Source organism: Salmo salar, chromosome 12 (genome assembly GCF_965601325.2).
Source record: "Salmo salar chromosome 12, fSalSal1, whole genome shotgun sequence".
NCBI classification, from domain to species: Eukaryota; Metazoa; Chordata; class Actinopteri; order Salmoniformes; family Salmonidae; genus Salmo; species Salmo salar.
The window spans coordinates 6,135,569-6,155,663 of NC_138302.1; the positions used below are offsets into that span (position 1 = coordinate 6,135,569).

The 20,095-nt window shown below is 44.2% G+C and overlaps 1 protein-coding gene across 1 annotated transcript; it reads right to left on the reverse strand.

The window, feature by feature from the left end:
• Positions 1-632: 632 nt before the first annotated feature.
• Positions 633-8,854, reverse strand: LOC106592788 (uncharacterized). The gene is made up of 2 exons (XM_014184122.3): positions 7,993-8,854; positions 633-1,479 (listed from the first exon to the last, which is right to left on the reverse strand). Exons 1-2 carry the CDS (start codon positions 8,309-8,311, stop codon positions 713-715), a joined length of 1,086 nt encoding a protein of 361 aa, XP_014039597.1. The 5' UTR covers positions 8,312-8,854; the 3' UTR covers positions 633-712.
• Between the last annotated feature and the right edge of the window lie 11,241 nt (positions 8,855-20,095).

The window sequence follows — 20,095 nt, forward strand, 5'->3', positions numbered from 1 at the left end:
CTCCTTTTGAAGTTTCCAGTCTGTTATTCGAACTCAATCAGCATGACAGAGTGATCTCCAGCCTTGTCCTCATCAACACTCACACCTGTGTTAACGAGAGAATCACTGACATGATGTCAGCTGTTCCTTTTGTGGCAGGGCTGAAATGCAGTGGAAATGTTTTTTGGGGATTCAGTTCATTTGCATGGCTAAGAGGGACTTTGCAATTAATTGCAATTCATCTGATCACTCTTCATAACATTCTGGAGTACATGCAAATTGCCATCATACAAACCGAAGCAGCAGACTTTGAAAATTAATATTTGTGTCATTCTCAAAACTTTTGGCCAAGACTGTAGAGTTGGAACTTTGTTGAAGTGTATTTCATTTACTGCCCATGTAGATATGCCTTGTTTGACACTGTTTCAGTTTCCTTTCGATAACCTAGGAAAGCCATCCTTGCATCTACAATCATCTATCCACCAATGAAGCCAAACCTGTTTTAATAAAAGGTCAAAAGGCTACCCAGGCATACCCATTGGGTTACCTCCCACCCAGCCTACCCAGACTTAGAGATATTTATAATTGACCGTCTCGGGATGAAAAAAACAAGGGTAGACCTATTTGGTTTCATATAAACAATGTCAGTCAGGTTTAATATAAACAATATATTTTATATTTGTGAGTCAGGTTTCATATAAACAATATGATTTCAAAACACACACATTTCCGATCAAAAACATAAGTCAGAGCACAGCCTCTCTATTCTCTCATGTGATTTCAGGTCTTCTGACTGGGAAAACGTTTTTCCACAATAAGAGCAGCGGAAAGGCTTCTCTCCTGAATGTGTTCTTTCATGTGATTTCAGGTGCTCCAACTGGTTGAAACACTTTTCACATTGGGAGCAGTGGTAAGGAATCTCTCCTCTGTGTGTCCACTCATGCGAATTCAGACTCCCTAACCATGTAAAACTCTTTCCACATTGGGAGCAATGGTAAGGCTTCTCTCCAGAGTGTATTCTATTATGTATTTTCAGGTTCCCTACCTGGGTGAAACTCTTCTCACACTGAGAACATTGGTAAGGCTTTTCTCCTGTGTGTGTCCTCTCATGACTTTTTAGGTCCCCTGATCTTGAAAATCTCTTTTCACATTGGGAGCAGTGGTAAGGCTTTTCTCCTGTGTGTGTCCTCTCATGCTCTTTTAAGTGCCCTAACCGGGTAAAACTTGTTCCACACTGGGAACATTGGAATGGCTTTTCTCCAGAGTGTAGTTTCTCATGCCTTTTCAGGTTGACTAACACATTAAAACTCTTTCCACACTGGGAACATTGGAAAGGCTTTTCTCCTGTGTGTGTTCTCTCATGCTGTTTTAGGTACCCTAACCAGGTAAAACTCTTTCCACAGTGGGAAGAGTGATGCGGTCTTGCTGGTTTGGGCGTCTCTGGGTCTGGTTCCCCTGAAGGACTCTTCCCGCTGTCAGAGTGAGAGTCTGGTCTCTCTCCTGCCAAAGACAAGGTATGTAGTTAAACAGAGACCTGAATGATACCTCCACATGGTAAAACTGTCTTCCTATTAGGGTTGAGTTCCCAGAATTCCCAGGCTTTTCAGAAATCCTGGTTTGGTGGATTTCAGATTTCCTGCTTATTCGCTAATGATTCTGGGCATCTTGGAAAACCAGGAAAATTGGGGAAAGTGACCAGATATTTATAATCCTACTGCCTATGAGGTTTAATCCAGACTAGATCCCTCAATAACCTAAAAGGTCAGAACATTTGAGGTCAGGTTTTCAGAACATTTCCAATTTCCGTCATAATAAATATAGCTGCAAGCAGCATTGTAACAGGATGCTGTCTTATGAGCGGGCTGAAAGAGACCGTTGCATGGAAGCATTAAACATCCTCCCTTGTGGACTCCTAACAATTCAAAACACTTAAATGGGTCAAGGTTCAAGTTGATTAAGAGAAGAGAAGTGGAGTTATTAGGGTTTAATAGAAAACACTTTTTATGTTTTACTACCACCACCACCGCTACTACTGCTACCACTGCTAATACTACTACTACTACCACTACTACTACCAGTACTATTGCTACAACCACTACCTCTGATACTACTACCTCTACCTCGCCACTACAACCGCTACTACTACCACAACTACCACTGCTAATACTACTGCTGCTGCTCCTACTACTACTATTACTGCTACTAATACTACCACCGCTACTCTTACTACCACCGCTCCTACCGTTACTGCTGCTACTATTACTACCACTACTACTACCATTACTACTACAACTACTACTACTACCACCACTATTGCTACTACTACTACTACCACTATTGCTACTACTACCACTATTGCTGCTGCTACTACTACTACTACCACCATTACTGCTGCCTACTACTACTACCACTACTTATGCCACTACTACCACTATGGCTACTACCATTATTGCTGCTACTACTACTACCACCAACACTACTACTGCTACTACCATTACTGCAACTACTACTACTGCTACTACCACTACTGCTGCTACTACCATTACTGCTGCTACTACCACTACTACTACAACCGCTATCGCTGCTACTACTACTACAACTGCTACTATTACTACCACTAAAACTACTACAAATGCTACTACTACCGCTACTGCTACTACCGTTATTGCTGCTACTACTACTACCAACACTACTGCTACTACTACCACTACTGCTGCTACCACAACTACTGCTACCACTGCTACTGCTACCGCTCCTACCGTTACTGCTGCTACTATTACTACCACTACTACTACCACCATTACTGCTACTACTACTACCACAAACACTACTACTGCTACTACCATTACTGCTACCACTACTGCTACTACTACTACCACAAACACTACTACTGCTACTACCATTACTGCTACCACTACTGCAACTACTACTACTGCTACTACCACTACTGCTGCTACTACCATTACTGCTGCTACTACCACTACTACTACTACAACCGCTATCGTTGCTACTACTACTACATCTGCTACTACCACTAAAACTACTACAAATGCTACTACTACCGCTACTGCTACTACCGTTATTGCTGCTACTACTACTGCTACTACCACCGCTCCTACCGTTACTGCTGCTACTATTACTACCACTACTACTACCACCATTACTGCTGCTACTACTACTACCGCTGCTACTACTACTACCACCAACACTACTACTGCTACTACCATTACTGCTACCACTACTGCTACTACAACTACTACTACTGCTACTACCACTACTGCTGCTACTACCATTACTGCTGCTACTACCACTACTACTACTACAACCGCTATCGTTGCTACTACAACATCTGCTACTACCACTAAAACTACTACAAATGCTACTACTACCGCTACTGCTACTACCGTTATTGCTGCTACTACTACTACCAACACTACTACTGCTACTACTACCACTACTGCTGCTACCAATACTACCACAACTACTGCTACCACCGCTACTGCTACTACCACCGCTCCTACCGTTACTGCTGCTACTATTACTACCACTACTACTACCACCATTACTGCTGCTACTACTACCGCTACAACTACTACCACTATTGCTACTACCACTACTACTACTAATGCCACTAATACCACCGCTACTACTACTACCAACACTACAACTACTATTGCTACTACTATTACTGCTGCTACTACCGTTATTGCTGCTACTACTACTACCACCAAAACTACTACTGCTACTACTACCACTACTGCTGCTACCACAACTACTGCTACCACCGCTACTACCACCGCTCCTACCGTTACTGCTGCTACTATTACTACCACTACTACTACCACCATTACTGCTGCTACTACTACTACCACTATTGCTACTACTACTACCACCGCTACTACCAACACTACTACTACTATTGCTACTACTATTACTGCTGCTACTACCGTTATTGCTGCTACTACTACTACCACCAACACTACTACTGCTACTACTACCACTACTGCTGCTACCACAACTACTGCTACCACCGCTACTGCTACTACCACCGCTCCTACCGTTACTGCTGCTACTATTACTACCACTACTACTACCACCATTACTGCTGCTACTACTACTACCACTATTGCTACTACTACTACCACCGCTACTACCAACACTACTACTACTATTGCTACTACTATTACTGCTGCTACTACTACTACCACCACTATTAGTACTACTACTACTACAACCGCTATCGCTGCTACTACTACCACTACTGCTGCTACTACCACTACTGCTGCCGCTACTACTACTACTACCGCCGCTAATACTACTACTACCACCGCTAATACTACTACTAATGCTGCTCCTACTACTACGAATACTACCACTGCTACTAATACTACCACCGCTACTAATACTACCACCGCTACTACCACCGCTACTGCTACTACCACCGCTACTACCACCGCACCTACCGTTACTGCTGCTACTATTACTACCACTACTACTACCACCATTACTGCTGCTACCACTACTACCGCTACTGCTGCCGCTAATGCTACTACTATTGCTGCTACTACTACCACTACTACTACTACTGCTGCTACTACTACTGCTACTACTACACCTACTGCTACCACTACTACAACTGCAGCTGCTACCACTGCTACCAGTACTACTGCTACCGCTACCAGTACTACTGCTACCCCTACCAGTACTACTGCTACCCTACCAGTACTACTACTACCCCTACCAGTACTACCCCTACCACTACTAATACTACTACTACTACTACTGCAGCTGCTACCACTGCTACCACTACCAGTACCACTACTACCGCTACTACCATTACTACTGCTACCACTGCTACCACTACTACTGCTACCGCTACCACTACTACTATCGCTACCACTGCTACCACTACCAGTACTACTACTACCGCTACCAGTACTACTGCTACCGCTACCAGTACTACTGCTACCGCTACCAGTACTACTGCTACCCCTACCAATACTACCCCTACCAGTACTACTACTACCACCACTACTGCTACTACTACTACTACTACACCTACTACTACCACCACCACTACTACTACTGCAGCTGCTACCACTGCTACCACTACTACTGCTACCACTGCTACCGCTACCACTACTACAACTACTACTGCTACCACTACTACTGGGCCGTACGCACTACCCTCTGTAGTGCCTTGCGGTCGGAGGCTGAGCAGTTGCCATACCAGGTAGTGATGCAACCCATCAGGATGCTCTCGATGGTGCAACTGTAATACCTTTTGAGGATCTGAGGACCCATGCCAAATCTTTCCAGTCTCTTGAGAGTGAATAGGTTTTGTCGTGCCCTCCTCACGACTGTCTTGGTTAGCTTGGACCATGTTAGTTTGTTGGTGATGTGGACGCCAAAGAACTTGAAGCTCTCAACCTGCTCCACTACAGCCCCGTCGATGAGAATGGTGGCTTGCTCGGTCCTCCTTTTCCAGTAGTCCACAATAATCTCCTTTGTCTTGATCACGTTGAGAGAGAGGTCGTTGTCCTTGCACCACACGGTCAGGTCACTGACCTCCTCCCTATAGGCTGTCTCATCGTTGATCAGGCCTACCCCTGTTGTCATCTGCAAACTTAATGATGGTGCACTACTACTACCACTACTACTACTGCTGCTGCTGCTGCTACTACCACTGCTGCTACTACCACTACTGCTACTACCACTACTACTGCTACCACTACTACTACTACTACCACTACTACTACTACCACAGACATATGATTAACAGACTACTACCACCACCAAAAATAAACGTCCTCTCACTGTCAACTGCGTTCATTTTCAGCAAACATAACATGTGTAAATATTTGTATGAACATAACAAGATTCAACAACTGAGACATAAACTGAACAAGTTCCACAGACATGTGACTAACAGAAATTGAATAATGTGTCCCTGAACAAAGGGGGGGTCAAAGTCAAAAGTAACAGTCAGTATCTGGTGTGGCCATCAGCTGCATTAAGTACTGCAGTGCATCTCCTCCTCATGGACTGCACCAGATTTGCCAGTTCTTGCTGTGAGATGTTACCCCACTCTTCCACCAAGGCACCTGCAAGTTCCCGGAGATTTCTAGGAAAAATGGCCCTAGCCCTCACTCCGATCCAACAGGTCCCAGACGTGCTCAATGGGATTGAGATCCGGGCTTTTCGTTGGCCATGGCAAAACACTGACATTCCTGTCTTGCAGGAACTCACGCACAGAAAGAGCAGTATGGCTGGTGGCATTGTCATGCTGGAGGGTCATGTCAGGATGAGCCTGCAGGAAGGGTACCACAAGAGGGAGGAGGATGTCTACCCTGAAACGCACAGCATTGAGATTGCCTGCAATGACAGCAAGCTCAGTCCGATGATGCTGTGACACACCGCCCCAGACCATGACGGACCCTCCACCTCCAAATCGATCCCGCTCCAGAGTACAGGCCTCGGTGTAACGCTCATTCCTTCGACAATGAACACGAATCCAACCATCACCCCTGGTGAGACAAAACCGCAACTCATCAGCGAAGAGCACTTTTTGCCAGTCCTCCTTGGTCCAGCGACGGTGGGTTTGTGCCCATAGGCGACGTTGTTGCCGGTGATGTCTGGGGTGAGGACCTTCCTTACAAAAGGCCTACAAGCCCTCAGTCCAGCCTCTCTCAGCCTATTGCGGACAGTCTGAGCACTGATGGAGGGATTGTGCGTTCCTGGTGTAACTCGGGCACTTGTTGTTGCCATCCTGTACCTGTCCCGCAGGTGTGATGTTCGGATGTACCAATCCTGTGCAGGTGTTGTTACACGTGGTCTGCGACTGTGAGGATGATCAGCTGTCCGTCCTGTCTCCCTGTAGCGCCGTCTTAGGCGTCTCAGAGTACGGCCATTGCAATTTATTGCCCTGGCCACATCTGCAGTCCTCATGCCTCCTTGCAGCATGCCTAAGGCATGTTCACGCAGATGAGCAGGGACCCTGGGCATCTTTCTTTTGGTGTTTTTCCAGAGTCAGTAGAAAGGCCTCTTTAGTGTCCTACGTTTTCATAACTGTGACCTTAATTGCCTACCGTCTGTAAGCTGTTAGTGTCTTAACGACCGTTCCACAGGTGCATGTTCATTAATTGTTTATGGTTCATTGAACAAACATGGGAAACAGTGTTTAAACCCTTTACAATGAAAATCTGTGAAGTTATTTGGATTTTTACCAAGTATCTTTGAAAGACAGGGTCCTGAAAAAGGGACGTTTCTTTTTTTGCTGAGTTTACTACTACTAGAGACAGACATGATTAACAGACTATTACTGAGCAAAGCTCTATAATAATAGATAATGTCATGTTTATAGGCTGAGCAGAGCTCTATTATAGATAGATAATGTCATGTTTACAGGCTGAATAGAGTTCTATAATAATAGATAATGTCATGTTTATAGGCTGAGCAGAGCTCTACAATAATAGATCATGTCATGTTTATAGGCTGAGCAGAGCTCTATAATAATAGATCATGTCATGTTTATAGGCTGAGCAGAGCTCTATTATAGATAAATAATGTCATGTTTACAGGCTGAGCAGAGCTCTATAATAATAGATAATGTCATGTTTATAGGCTGAGCAGAGCTCTATTATAGATAGATAATGTCATGTTTACAGGCTGAATAGAGTTCTATAATAATAGATAATGTCATGTTTAGGCTGAGCAGAGCTCTATAATAATAGATAATGTCATGTTTACAGACTGAGCAGAGCTCCATAATAGATCATGAGGACTACAGTATTTAAATCCATGTCATGAATTTTAATGCATTTGATCCATCATTAACGTTTTGTTGGTGGCCCGCTCTTTAATTGTATACAAACCTTACATTGTAGCTTTAACAATTCCTACAGTAAAGAACAACATATTCAAGTATAAAACGTCAGTAGAACGCCCTTTGAAAACCACACATTAGTTCAACAACTGCAGAGTTCAGCCCGTTTCTAAAATAGTCCTACTCACTGGCGTTAATCAGCTCTCCCGTCTCTTTCTCCTCTTTCGATGTGCCATTTATCTCTCCCTCGTTCATTCCTCCAAAAACGGCATCCTCCTCTTTCTCCTCTTCTTTTACTGTAACATCCTCCTCCTCTTTCACTCTGAACGTGTCTTCCTCTTCTTTCACTGTCACTTCTTTCACTGTAACAGCCTCACCCTCTACTTTTACTGTGACATCCTCTTCTTCCTTCTCCTCTTTCACGACAATGTTCAGCCACATGCCTTCTTTCTCCGTCCAGCAGATCTCCTCTCCTTTTGCAGGAGCAGAGTAGCTTAGTGAACTCATGGTCCGAGATGTTAGCTAGCTAACGTAACTAGTTCGCATGAGCGATTAGCCTAATTTAACCAGCCAGCTGACTAACAACGTAAATATGAAATTAAATTGGGCAACTAGATACGACAGAAGTGTATTCAAAGCAGAGTGTTTGATGCACTGAAAGTGTCTAAAGAGCTTGACTGTTTCGGGTATTTGGGCTAGCAAGATAACGAGGTGGATAACTAGCTGTTGTTATAGAGGAAGCGTCCCGTCCACTAGATTACGCGTCACACTGAAAGCATCGCCTGAAAGACACATCGCCAACTGCTGACTGGAGTGGTTAACGCAGTTGAGAAAAACGTATATTTTTATATTTGCATGTTGTATTTAAACGCAACATGCAAAAAAACAGTTCATATAAGGAAATCAGTCAATTGAAATAAATTCATTAGGCCCAAATCTATGGATTTCACGTGACTGAGCAGGGGCTCATCCATGGGTGGACCTGGGATAGTGGATCTGGCATAGGCCCACCCACTTTCTCACTAACAGGGATGCAGGGATGTAAACAAATTTGTGCACAACAAATCAAATCAAATTGTATTTGTCAGAATACAACCTTACAGTGAAATGCATACTTACAAGCCCTTAACCAACAATGCAGTTTTAAGAAAATACAAAAAAAAGTAAGAGATAGAAGTAACAAATAATTAAAGAGCAGCAGTAAAACAACAATTGCGAGGCTATATACAGGGGGTATAGAGTCAATGTGTGGGGGCACTGGTGTCGAAGTAATTGAGGTAATATTTACATGTAGGTAGAGTTATCAAAGTGACTATGTGTAGCGTGGTTCGTTCTGCGTTGTGTACTTTTAATCAGGACACTGCCACAACTGGAATTATGATGGTTGAATCATGTTTATTGGTCCTGCACACGAAGAGACAACACACAATATGTTAGCCCTCGGTGCAGTCACAGCTCTCGGGCACCTTGCTAGCTGAAGGTCCGGCCAAAAGAGAACGATAAAAGGGTCCGTAAGTACGGATAACCCGCGATGGACCAAACCAAAATATACAAACTTTTACAATTAGGTGTATTTACAATATAGATATCAAAAAATGTTTGTACACCGAAAAATAACATTAACTATGCTGCTGTAATTAAATAAAGAAAACACATTGAATTATTATTATTGTTATTAACTTATTAACATCCCCTCTTGACCTGGCCTACTTGAACTGTCCTTGCGTGCAACTTGGTGCATAATCTAGGGGAACAACATCACTCTACTACATTCACCCCCACTGTTTTACACTAGATTATAGGCACAAAACAAAACACATTACCTCGAAGGTAACAAAGCAAAGAAAGAAAAAAAAAAAATTCACACCCACAGAGCGACGGAGTAACCCAGTGTAGTCCCTTAAATCTAGACCCACAAATGGTCGATCAGCTGGAAAGCTATCCCGCGAAGGATTAGGAAAAATAAGAGGTAGCTAATCCCTTATTCAACCGTATACAAAAAATGCCAAATACATTTTATGCTGATGAACTACACACAAAGTTACATGAATTGTCCAAAATATTAGACCAACCCACAAATCACTCTAAGACCCAGTTAGATTACCATATACACCCCAAAAAATGAAAAGGTAGGCAATATCCTACCGTCACTGAGAAACCAAGAACGGTTTCATTTCCTGTGTAGACATAGTTTGGATTAACCTATTCACTGGCTTAATAAATCTACCTAGTCTAGTCCGAACACCCTCACCCAAAAACCTAGCAGGAATGTCACGGACAGCACTAACCGTGCTCAGAGGTCTAACCTCAGGTTGGGGAATACTACAACTCGGCCTATCCGGAGCCAGCACACTTTCAGTTACAGACTCAACACTAGTAGTGTCAGACGACTGATCAGAATCCTGGTAGATTGCCACAGACCACACTGACAAAGCATCTTCAACCAAGTTAACAACATCTGTTACAGCACCATCCCCACTGAATGGAGTTTCGCCATCAGAACTCTTGTAGGCTTTGGGGATCTCTCTCTGGTCCACTTCTACTGAGCACACCTCACTCAAGGGGACGTCATATGGCCGTTCCACTTCACTTCCATCAACTGGGACTACACCATCCTCTTGGAATATCCTCCCAGAAGACTCAGGAAGGCTTGCTACCCAGTGGACAGTCCTTGCGTCACTCCCATCCATTTTGCTGGACGCTGCAGACATCTCAGAGAACACGTCACCACTCGATAGATATCCGTGACTCTCAGGTTCCTCCCAAGAAGGCAAAGGCAGAAAGTTGACTGGCATAATCAGGTTCCTATGCACCGTCTTGATGCGTCCAGTGGTAGGGTGCTGTATACGATATGTGTTCAATGAGCTGTTCTTCGCAACAACTATGTACACCGCACTGTCCCAGCGATCAGCCAGTTTCTTCTTGCCCCTCTCTCCCTTGTTAGCAAGTAGAACTCTGTCTCCCTTCTCTACCGAATGACCCTTCGACCGTCTGTTGTAGACCTCGGCTTGTCTCTTTTGTTGCTTACTTGCATGCTGCTGAGCCAATGTCATGGCTTCTCTCAGATCCTCACCCAAAGACTGGACATACTTATCCACATCGACCGTGTCCCCATCCAACAGCACACTTTCAAACATAACATCTACTGGCAGCCTAGGGGTGCGTCCAAACATCAAGAAGAAGGGCGGAAACCCAGTAGTCTCGTGAACAGTGCAGTTATAGGAGAATGTCAATGTGTTCAACATCTGAGGCCATTTAGCCTTGGACCTAGCTGGCAGAGCTCTAATCATCCCACCCAGCGTGCGATTTAGACGTTCTGCTTGACCGTTCCCCATGGGATGATAAGGTGTGGTGTGGGACTTTCCAACACCAGATAACTGAAGTAATTCTGCAATAAGTGAACTTTCAAAGTTAGCACCCCTGTCAGAATGGATACAATCAGCGAACCCATAAACGCAGAAGAAATTATTCCAGAGAACACGAGCCACAGTCTTAGCAGACTGGTTTGGACACGGATACGCACATGCCAGCTTAGTAAAGTGATCAGTCACTACTAACACATCAATAGACTTGTTGTTTGAATCTTCTGCAGTCCAGAAATCAATACACACAAGTTCCAAAGGTGCCGTTGTCACAATGGAGACAAGTGGAGCTCTTGCTTCAGGCTCAGGTGCTTTACTCAACACGCATCTCTTACAGTGGGCCACGTATTCCTTGACATCCTTTTCCATAGAGTCCCAGTAAAACCGCTGTCTCGTAAGCCACAATGTGCGCTGCTGACCCTGATGACCAGCATCATCATGAACTCCCTTCAACACAAGGCCTCTCAAAGACACAGGTACAACATACTGGAATATTTTCTTCTTACTCACTGGGTGTTTTGAGACACGATACAGAATCCCTAACCGTGTGGTGAGTTTTCCCCACTGTCTTAGAGTATAAACTGTTTCATTAGCTTCAAGGACTCGCTCTCTCCTAGATGGGCGCCGGCCTCTATCTACAAAGAACATGACTCTGCTGATGACAGGATCCAGTGACTGGTTATCATACAGCTCCTTGTGTGTAAAGACAGGTAAAGGGCTCTGACCCATGGACATCAACTTCTCAAGGTGCTGCGCATGTGAAATGGCCCTCACCGTGGCACCATCATCCCATCGGCGGTGAGCATGGAGGACAGCAGACACCTCTTCACAGGAAACCAACCCACTGACATCGTCTCCAGCTCTACTTAACTCACTCCCAGGAGCCATAGACGTTCCACAGCCAGCCTCGGGCTGTTCACAGGAGAGGCGGAACATGTCTTGAACATCACCCACTCGAAGACCTCTGGCTTCCTCCAGCAGGACATCATATGGGATTCTTGTCAGTCGGTGCAAAACTGTGGAGCGAACAAATGGCTCTCTGCTCAAGGCATCAGCAATGACATTCTTGGGACCTGGTATGTACTGGATATCAAAGTCAAAGGGTGCCAGCTTTGCGACCCATCTCTGCTCGCATGCATCAAGTCTCGGCTTTGTAAGAATATATTTGAGTGGATTGTTGTCGGTCCACACAGTAAACTTATGCCCTCGCAGCCAATGGCTGAATTTATCATGAATGGCCCATTTCATGGCTAGAAATTCCAGCCGGTGAGCAGGATACTTGGATTGTGCATGATTAAGAGATTTACTAGCAAAAGCTATTGGCCTGGCTATTGCCATCCCATCTTGCACTTGGGATAGTACAGCTCCCAAACCACTAGTAGATGCATCCACAGAAAGTAAAAATGGCTGAGAAAAATCTGGATGAGCCAGCAGTGCCTGGTCAACTAGTGCTGATTTCAAAGCTTCAAAAGCGAGTTGACATTCGGCAGTCCAGTCTGCAGCAGTGAGCCTGCGAGAGGGACCAGGCCTCCTCCTACCCTTGCCTCTCCTAGGCTTCTTCTGACCTGTAGTTAGCTGAAACAACGGCCTAGCAACCATGGAACAATTCTCAATGTAGTGTTGATAGTTTTCTACCATACCAAGAAAAGAACGGATTTTGCTAGGAGACGGAGTGACACCATCAGCTTCCATCATCTCGCTCTCAGTCACGTTCAAAATAGTTTGAACTTTAGCAGGGTCAGTGGCTACACCCTCCTGAGAAATGATGTGACCCAAAAACTTAACAGACCTCCTCAAAAACTTGCACTTAGACGGAGACAGTTTAAGATTGTGCTCCTGCAACCGCTGAAAAACCATCTCAAGTCTCTGCAGACTCTCTTCCTCAGTCTTAGCAAAAACCATCAGATCATCCAAATAACAAAGGAGACAGAAAGTTTTGGTCACCAAAGATGGTCAGCATCATTCTCATAAACGTAGCCGGGCTGTTGCATAGGCCCTGAGGCAACCGATTGTACTCGTGCAGACCTAAAGGAGAGGAAAAGGCAGTGTATTTCTTATCCTCTTCATGCAGTGGCACGTTATAATACCCTGACGTCAAGTCCATTGTGCTGAAGAAGGCATTACCTCCCAGCGCGGCCAGTACATCAGCCTGATGAGGCAGGGGATGAGCGTCCTTTACAGTGCGTGCATTTAACCACCTAAAGTCAGTACATAGGCGCAAGTCCCCATTCTTTTTCCATACCAGCACCAAAGGTGAGGCATACTCACTGCTGGATTTTCTGACGATTTCCTTTTCCTCCATATCATCCAGTGTTTCCCTGAGTTTTTGGTAATGAGCTGGAGAAAGCCTACGATAAGGTAATCGAAATGGGCGGTCATCAGTCAGCCGTATGCGATGGCAGAACCCCTTTGCCTCACCACAATCTAGGCTATGTCTAGAGAACACTGTGTCATACTTCCCAATTAAATTGACAAGTTTATCCTTCCAGAACTGTGAAACTGGACACTCCTCAACAGACAGACCTTGAAGTCCAAGATTGCTCAGTGTACTGTTGCCATGAACTACACTGCCACCAACTGAACTCTTAGCTGTCAGACTGCCGTGTGAGCTGTCACATTGAACTTTAGCCACGTTCTGGTAAGCTGCTTGCTGCTTGACATCATCAAAATCCTCTAATGCAATGCAAGGATACACATCCGCCACTTTAGCATTTCGTCTCAGGGTAACTGGTGATGTTGTTGGATTCACTATCTTCACAGGTAGCCATCCATCCCCCCACAGAGGCGTAACTACTCTCCCCACTAGTATGTGTCGATTCACACAACGAGACGTGCTGGGCTCGACAACAACAGTACTGCCCACAGAAAGTTTTGTCTTTGGGGGTAGGCGGCCCCACACCAGATGCTCACTCATGGGTTGGAGTGTTACTGCCCTCTTCAACTTAATGGTGCCTACTTTATCTGGGATAGAGTCTCCTCTCCATCTCTCCAGATTTGACAGAAGACGCAGGAAGTGGCTGTCATCGCACTGGCTAGAGGAACCTGGTGTACCCACCACCCGCCAGTAGCTGTCATTTGATTTGAACTGTCTAATCAAAGACTTCAACACATTAGTGCCCACAATGAGTTCATCAACCTGCCCATCTACAATAAGCACTGGGACTACATAGCTGAAACCATAAAGCTGAATTTTGAAATCACACATGCCCACTGGGCTAGTTTGCTTCCCATCACAACCCACCAGGATGATGTCTGAAGGAGCTAGAAAGTTCCCCTCTACCACTCCTGCCTCCCTCAACCGAGGTACAATATCTGCGCGCAGAGTAGTAGCCATGGACCCACTATCTAACATCCCCTTCAGCTCAACTTTATCCTGTACTAGCACGGAGGTGTAAAACAAACTGTCATTCTGCGTAATTCTCATTGTGTTCTGAAAAATGACTGTTGTTCTTGGGTACTGACTCACAAAAGTAAGAATAAACAGATTGGATATCATCATCAGTGGAGGAAAAATAAGACTGCCCCACATTGCCCTCCTCAGAATGGAGGCATTCTAGTTTTCCTGAGACCTGCCAGTCTGTCCACATCCAGGGCTCTGTCGCTGCCCAGCCTCACTACAGTCAAAGCTAATGTGGCCCGGAGAGAAGCACTTGAAGCACAGCTGGTGCATCTGACAGTGAACTTTGGTCCAGTGATTAGTGCTTCCACAGACGGCGCACTCACGCTGACGTTTGTGGAACTGTTTACGGGGCCCTCTGTTCACAGACTGAGTATTGCTGACCAGAGCCTTCTCTAACAAAGTCAAAACCTTCTCTAATGTCTCACCCTCAGATATAGATGGTGCCTGGTCTGGTTCACGGCCACATTGAGAAAAGGATGACACCTTAGGTCTGTTCACAGGACCCACTCCATCCTGGGGGAGTCAAAGACGGCAGCCACCTGCTGTGAAAGTTGTGTTCTACATGCTTTACGTTCCCTTAACAGTTCATCCAACTGATTCTGTACCTCGCTGGCTGTCCAGTCACGAAGGGGTTTGCTCTTGAACACTTGGGCCAACTCTTTATCAGGACAGTTGCGTACAAACATGACTGCCAACTCTGAGCACTCATTGGGTAGGGTCCTGCCCTCACTCACAAGGTACTGTTTGGCTGCCTCTGCAGCTTTGTTAAGCCTAATCCAGAAATCTATTGGACCCTCATTAGCATATGGTTTGATTGAATAGAAATCAGCTAATGGCATACCTGAGCAGACAGTATCCCCAAAGTGTTGCTTGAGAACACTGAACACCGTCTTAACATCTGTGACAACAGGGTTGTTACGCATCCAGACTTTGGTCACATCCCGTGCCCTCCCCATGAGCCTAGACATCACCTCCCCAACATTCTCAGACCCAGTGTAACCCCTCTTCTCTAAGTAGACTCCCATTAACTCCTCCCACTCCAGGACAGAGTACTTATCTGAGCCATCACCCCTAAAGAAAGGTGGAGGACTAACATCGGACTTCACAACCAGATTCAGCTTGGACGCATCAATAAAGGTTGACCCACACTGCTCAGGCAGGGGAAACTGCTGGGGTTGGTGAGGGGGACAGGCAGGAGCAAGACTTGAAACCCCAGACTGCAGTAAACTCGCTCTGATAGATTCACCTATCTCTGAACCAATCTGCTTAATAATGTCACTAAGCTGACTCGGAGGCGTCCCATTATCACTGAGGACTGTGGATGACGGTACATCAAAAGACAGAGGTGGGATACCCTGGTCAGGTGGAACAAACAGCCCACCCCTCCCAGCGCTTGCAAACTCAGGACTAGCAAACGCTCTACTCCCAGGAGCTGACTGTACAAGTGGTGTAAATGCAAGGACACCCCTCCCTCTACCCACACTAAAATCCCCAGCATAACTAAATTTGTGGACTTGAGAGTCTTCCATGGCTCAACAGAGCACTAAAATACAATGTAATTTACTGCATTCAAATACAAAAAAAAATTGCAATAAACAAATTCATCAAAAACATACAAATAAGCACGAATACCTGTATCTAACGAGTATGCTACACTCACATTCACTGTTCACAGTATATATTAGCTTACAGCAAACCATCAACATATGCGCATGCGCAGGTCGTGCGCCTCAGCCACATGCACAGCTCCCGGGGGTGGGCTTGAGCTGACCAGTCGGCAGGTCACGGCACCAGTTTGTAGCGTGGTTCGTTCTGCGTTGTGTACTTTTAATCAGGACACTGCCACAACTGGAATTATGATGGTTGAATCATGTTTATTGGTCCTGCACACGAAGAGACAACACACAATATGTTAGCCCTCGGTGCAGTCACAGCTCTCGGGCACCTTGCTAGCTGAAGGTCCGGCCAAAAGAGAACGATAAAAGGGTCCGTAAGTACGGATAACCCGCGATGGACCAAACCAAAATATACAAACTTTTACAATTAGGTGTATTTACAATATAGATATCAAAAAATGTTTGTACACCGAAAAATAACATTAACTATGCTGCTGTAATTAAATAAAGAAAACACATTGAATTATTATTATTGTTATTAACTTATTAACATCCCCTCTTGACCTGGCCTACTTGAACTGTCCTTGCGTGCAACTTGGTGCATAATCTAGGGGAACAACATCACTCTACTACATATGCATAGATAATAACAGAGTAGCAGCAGCGTAGAAGAGGGGGGCAATGCAAATAGTCTGGGTAGCCATTCGATTAGATGTTCAGGAGTCTTATGGATTGGGGGTAAAAGCTGTTTGGAAGTCTATTGTTCCTAGACTTGGTGCTCCGGTACCACTTGCTGTGCGGTAGCAGAGAGGACAGTCTTTGACTAGGGTGGCTGGAGTCTTTTTTAGGGCCTTCCTCTGACACCGCCTGGTATAGAGGTCTTGGATGGCAGGAAGCTTGACCCTGGTGATGTACTGGGCCGTGCACACTACCCTCTGCAGTGCCCTGCGGTCGGAGGCCGAGCAGTTGCCATACCAGGCAGTGATGCAACCCGTCAGGATGCTCTCGATGGTGCAGCTGTAAAACCTTTTGAGGATCTGAGGACCCATGCCAAATATTTTCTCTCAAACATTGAGACATTTGAGAGAAATAAGCTCTTTTTGCATATGGAAACTTTCAGGGATCTTATATTTCAGCTCATGAAACTTGGGACCAACATTTTACATGTTGCGTCAATAATGAACAGACTAGGTCGATACCGCTCCTACACAGTCTAACAATACATCATTGTTAGATGTATATAATGAAGAGACTAGGTCTATACTGCTACTACAGTTTGTTGTTAAAAAGTGGGATTAAAGTGAATTTGTAAAAAATAGAATATTAGAAAAAGAAAAAGCGATTACAGCTGTGAGTCTTTCTGGGTGAGTCTCACAACTGGATTGTACAACATGTGCCCATTATTCTTTTAAAGAAATCTTCAAGCTCTGTCAAATTGGTTATTGATCATTTCATGACAACTATTTTCAGGTCTTGCCATAGATTTTCAAGCAGGTTTAAGTCAAAACTGTAACTCGGCCTCTCAGGAACATTCACTGTCTTCTTGGTAAGCAACTCCAACATATATTTGGCCTTGTGTTTTAGGTTATTATCCTGCTGAAAGGTGAATTCATCTCCCAGTATCTGGTGGAAAGCAGACTGAACCAGGTTTTCCTTTAGGATTTTGCCTGTGCTTAGCTCTATTCCGTTTATTTTTTATCCTGAAAAACTCCCCAGTCCATAACGATTACAAGCATACCCATAACCTGCTGCAGCCACCACTATGCTTGAAAATATGGAGAGTGGTACTCAGTAATGTGCTGCATTGGATTTGCCCCAAACATAATACTTTGTATTCAGAAAAAAAAGTAAATTGCTTTGCCACATTTTTTGCAATATTACTTTTGTTCCTTGTTGCAAACAGGATGCATGTTTTGGAATATTCTGTACAGTCTTCCTTATTTGTGTCTCGTTTCTGGAAACTAGGCGTATGTCAAGCATCAATACTTCAGAGGAGAGCCATTTGAACGTAAACTTAAAAACAAAATATCAAAATGTGTTTTTTTTTGTGGCATAAATGCCATCTGGTACATGTGAACTTTCATGTGCCTTAATAACAAACTTGTATGCCATCTGTAAATACAAATAAAATTGTTAAATTGTGAACCTAGTTGGTTTAGCCACAGAAAAAGACAAGCAAACCTTCCTGCTAGCCATGATTGGCTGAGATAATGAGTGGCATGGTTGTAGTAGAACTGCATAAGTGTTGCTCTCCACTTTCTGGAGGACCGAGTTTTGAAATCAGTGAAATTAGAGTATGATAGCTAAGGAGATGGAGAAAATTCTGGCTTTTGTTGCAAATATGCAGACGGAGTCGAAAAGAGAACACACAGAAGGCTGTTGTATAAAACACCTGTTTCCGGATTACATCTTCAAACTAAGGGCAACCATGGCATCCATGACAGAGAGGGAGAAGCGTCCATACCTGTATACAGGTAAGAGAGTCTAGCTAGCTACATTTTCAGATATTACATGTTTCTAATTTTGTCAGTCGTTTTCAAGTTAAAGTGTACTGTTAGCTAGCAAGCTAACACTAGCTAGCTGGCTAGCTAGCTAGCTAGCTAATGTTACGTGTATGATCTGTGTAGTAATATTATTCGTATCTCAGATCTGGCACTCCATATTAAATTTACGAACACACCCGTAGTATAAGCCAGCCTTTAGTCTTGAAATCTTTTGTTGTTTAGTACATAGCCTCACATGTGAATCCTTAAAGAGCTGGGTGGGGCTAAGGCTTAAGAGGGTGTGAACGATGCTGAATGGGTGCAGACCAAGAAGAGCTCTCCAGTAGGTGTACCAAAACATTCAAGGGCCATTTTCTCAAAGGTGAGGTTACAAGTTTATCAACTTTCAAAGCAGAATTACTTTCCCATTGTTCCTCAAATGCAGTGTATTATATACCATTTTCTAGCTCTGAGTCTCTACTTTTATCCAATGTAAAAAAAAAAAAAACTATTTCAAATTTTGCTACATAAGACCGAATCGAGCCTTTCGGTCACATTTTCACTCTGTCAATTAGGTTAGTATTGCAGAGTAACTACAATGTTGATCCGTCATCAGTTTACGCCTATCCCAGCCATTAAACTCTAACTGTTTTAAAGTCTCCAGTGGCCCAGTGGCGATTTTAGCATGTAAATCTTGGTGGGGCAAATATAAAGAAAATGTGGGATGCATGGTAGCAAAGCCACTACACAACACTAAGCAAAACAGTTAATTCAGCCTCATTTACTGCCTTTAAAAAAACATAGCTGATATGGCTGACTTGCTTAAACAAATGTGGTTTCTACTGACAAGTGAGATGTACAAACTATGGCATAAGGAGACTACAAGCGGATAAGAGGCAATCTGTAATTTCGATTAAGACATTCATGAGCGAGCTAGGACAGACTTTGTCAATATAACTATTTGTTCAGCACTTTTGAAATGTACAGTGACAGAATTCAGAACATGGGCCATTCTTACAGTATTCTCCCTGTAGACCAAGTCAGAACTGTATGATAAGGGGGCATATGAGCAGACAATGAAAGCTCTTACAATATTCAATGATTACATTTCTCTAAAACAGGCTATAGGCTACATGTGCACCACCAAGTCAGAATAGTAGGTGAAATTAAGAGGGGAAAATAGACCAAATTATTAGGGTGAGGCACATGGGCTACTAACAGCTTACTACACAACATAAACTTAGTATTACTTTCTTAGCTACAGTATCCATATCTCCCAGGCATACTAAATCATTTATGCAGCAGCATACAATACATTTTTGGACTCACCACTCATTGTTGAATTTGCGAATTGTTGTGTAATGTTTATGTCCAATGGCCACCAATACATTTAATCTATAATTTCTCTTCATTATTTCTCTTCATATGAC